The sequence below is a fragment of the Arachis stenosperma genome, chromosome 9 (genome assembly GCF_014773155.1).
Source record: "Arachis stenosperma cultivar V10309 chromosome 9, arast.V10309.gnm1.PFL2, whole genome shotgun sequence".
Taxonomy (NCBI): domain Eukaryota; kingdom Viridiplantae; phylum Streptophyta; class Magnoliopsida; order Fabales; family Fabaceae; genus Arachis; species Arachis stenosperma.
The window spans coordinates 45,061,565-45,065,020 of record NC_080385.1 but is presented as its reverse complement, the minus strand read 5'-3'; the positions used below and the strand labels follow the sequence as shown (position 1 = coordinate 45,065,020).

The window sequence follows — 3,456 nt, the reverse complement described above, 5'->3', positions numbered from 1 at the left end:
ATTTCTAGAGGTGACATCCTATAAGGAATACTCGTGATTGGACTGGCTCCAAGCACGAACTCAATAGCGAATTTAACCTCTCGGTTAGGTGGAAATTTGTCAATATCGTCCAGAAACACCTCTGGGAACTCACAAACAACCGGAATCTGCTCCAAGCTTTGGTCATCACCCGAAACACCTGCAGTTAATAGCATAATGTCCTGACATTCAGTCTCAGAACAATTTACCATCATAGAGTTCAAATAATAGTGATTCATCACGACAGGCGCTTCTGACCCTTCTGGCATAAAACATACCATTTTCTCAGAACAATCGAGCAAGACATGGTTCTTGGACAACCAGTCCAGTCCCAAGATGAGATCAAGACCAGTCATCAGTAGACAAATCAGATCATGCACGAATTCACGTTGTTATACTCGAAATTGAACTTGTGGACATCCTAACCTAGTCACCATAGCCTCATGGATAGCATTATACACCTTTAAATCATAACCCAATACCACTATCTTCAATCCTAACTCATCAGCCTTCTTAAATTCAATAAACGAATGTGTTGCTCCAGAATCAAATAAGGCATTTAAAATTTTACCGGGCATCTCACAATTACCTCTAATCAGTGTTTCTGATCCCTCAATACCTGTTGCAGAAGTGGTATACACTCTCTCTACCTGCTGCACTCTACCAGTCTCATACTTCTTCTTCTCTGGGCAGTTATTGGCCAAGTGCCCGAGTTGTCCACAGAAATAGCATACTATAGTCCCAAACCTGCACGGAACTCCTGGATGATACTTCCCACACCTGTGACAGCTCAAATTCTACTGTGGCTACTTTCAATACCTTCTTCCTTGATTAACATTAGCATTCGACCTTCTGAAGTTACCCTGCCCCTGATTATTTTGAGGGACAAAGATGCCACACTTAAATTGTCTGCCCCTTGGTGCAAAATTCCTCCCTGGAGTCCTCTGGAAACGCATTCTCATACTTCCCTTCTCTGCTGTAGCCTTTCTCACAAACTCCTCAGCCACCCTACTCTTGTTCACAAGTTCAGAGAATACCCTGATCTCCATAGGTGCAACGAAACTCAGAATATCGCTCCGAAGGCCTCCCTTATACTTGATACATTTCCACTCAGCGAAATTCTTAGGAGCTCCTTGACAAATCCGTGAAAAGCGGCACAATTTCTTAAACATGCTAGTGTACTCAATAACAGTCATCTGGCCTTGTTTCAGCTGAAGCAGTTCAAGTTCCTTAGCATTTCTGACTGAACTGGGAAAGTATTTCTTATAGAACTCTATTCGGAACAAGTCTCAAGAAATCACGACACCATCTGGCTGCAGGATTCGCTGTGTTCTCTGCCACCAGTGCTAGGCCTCGCCTTGTAGCTGATATGTTCCAAACTCAACCCACTGCTCATCAAGAACCCGTTGAGCCTGTAATGCTTGCTCTATAGCTTGAATCCAGTTGTCTGCATCGGTGGGGTTTGAGGTTCCTCTAAAGTTTAGAGGATGAACCTTCTGAAAAGAGGAAAGCGTCATAGGGCCCTCATCGCTGTTATTGCCATTATTCCCATTGTTCATTTGATTTCCCAAGGCTTCGGCTATCGCCTGCATAGCCGCAGCCATATTTTCCAAGGTAGCCATAAAGTCTACAGGGTTAGGATTATTCCTTGTTGCTTTAGGAATAGCATTTCCTAGTCTACCTCTACCTTGCCCGCAACCGCGTCCGCAAGTCGACATCTGGTCCCTATACACACTAAACAAGTGATATTAAGTTGATTAGTGATGAGCGGATAATTTATACGCTTTTTGGCATTGTTTTTAGGTAGTTTTTAGTAAGTTTAAGCTACTTTTAGGGATGTTTTCATTAGTTTTTATGTTAAATTCACAATTTTGGACTTTACTATGAGTTTGTGTGTTTTTCTGTGATTTCAGGTAAATTCTGACTGAAATTGAGGGATTTGAGCAAAACTCTGAAAAAGGCTGACAAAAGGACTGCTGATGCTGTTGGATTCTGACCTCCCTGCACTCGAAATAAATTTTCTGGAGCTACAGAACTCCAAATGGCGCGATCTCAACGGCGTTGGAAAGTAGACATCCAGGGCTTTCCAGCAATATATAATAGTCCATACTTTATTCGGAAATTGATGACGTAACTTGGCGTTGAACGCCAAGTACATGCTGCTGTCTGGAGTTAAACGCCAGAAAAACGTCATGATCCGGAGTTGAACGCCCAAAACACGTTATAACTTGGAGTTCAACTCCAAGAGAAGCCTCAGCTCGTGGATTGATCAAGCTCAGCCCAAGCATACACCAAGTGGGCCCCGGAAGTGGATTTATGCATCAATTACTTACTCATGTAAACCCTAGGAGCTAGTTTATTATAAATAGAACATTTAACTATTGTATTAGATGTCTTTTGACCACGTTACATCTTTGGTCTCAGTTTTGTTTTATTCTTCATCCTAAGAGGCTATTGATCACGTTTTAGGGGGCTGGCCATTCGGCCATGCCTGAACCTTTTACTTATGTATTTTCAACGGTGGAGTTTCTGCACACCATAGATTAAGGGTGTGGAGCTCTGCTGTACCTCAAGTATTAATGCAGTTCTATTTTCTTTTATTCAATTCTCTCTTATTCTTATTCCAAGATGTTCATTCGCACCCAAGAACATGATGAATGTGATGATTAGATAACCCTCATTATCATTCCCATTTATGAATGCACGTGATTGACAACCACTTCCGTTCTACATGCAACAGAGCTTGAATGTGTATCTCTTAGATTCCCCAACAGAATCTTCGTGGTATAAGTTAGATAGATGGCGGCATTCATGAGGATCCGGAAAGTCTAAACCTTGTCTATGGTATTCCGAGTAGGATTCTGGGATTGAATGACTGTGACGAGCTTCAAACTCCTGAAGGCTGGGCGTGATGACAAGCGCAAAAGAATCAATGGATTCTATTCCAACCTGATTGAGAACCGACAGATGATTAGCCATGCGAGTGACAGCCGCAGAGGACCATTTTCACTGAGAGGATGGGATGTAGCCACTGACAACGGTGATGCCCTACATACAGCTTGCCATGGAAAGGAGTAAGAAGGATTGAGTTGAAGCAGTAGGAGGGCAGGCGTCCTTGAGCCTTACAGTATCTCCATATGCTTATCTGAAATTCCTACCAATGAATCTGCATAAGTGTTCTATCCCTTTTATTATTTCATCTATTTTCTTATTATTAATTTTCAAAACCCATAAACCAATTTAATCTGCCTAACTGAGATGTACAAGATGACCATAGCTTGCTTCATACCAACAATCTCTGTGGAATCGACCCTTACTCACGTAAGGTTTATTACTTGGACGACCCAGTACACTTGCTGGTTAGTTGAACGGAGTTGTGAATTCAACTGGTGCCGTAATAATGATTTCATACAAAATAGTTAGAACATTGATCACAAT

The 3,456-nt window shown here is 42.0% G+C and overlaps 1 protein-coding gene across 1 annotated transcript; it reads right to left on the bottom strand.

Annotated features, from left to right (window-relative positions):
- Positions 1–830: 830 nt before the first annotated feature.
- LOC130949469 (uncharacterized) lies at positions 831–1,736 on the bottom strand. Its single transcript, XM_057878180.1, has 2 exons — positions 1,376–1,736; positions 831–1,261 (listed from the first exon to the last, which is right to left on the bottom strand). The coding sequence occupies exons 1-2, from the start codon at positions 1,734–1,736 to the stop codon at positions 831–833; spliced, it is 792 nt and encodes a 263-aa protein (XP_057734163.1).
- Positions 1,737–3,456: the final 1,720 nt, after the last annotated feature.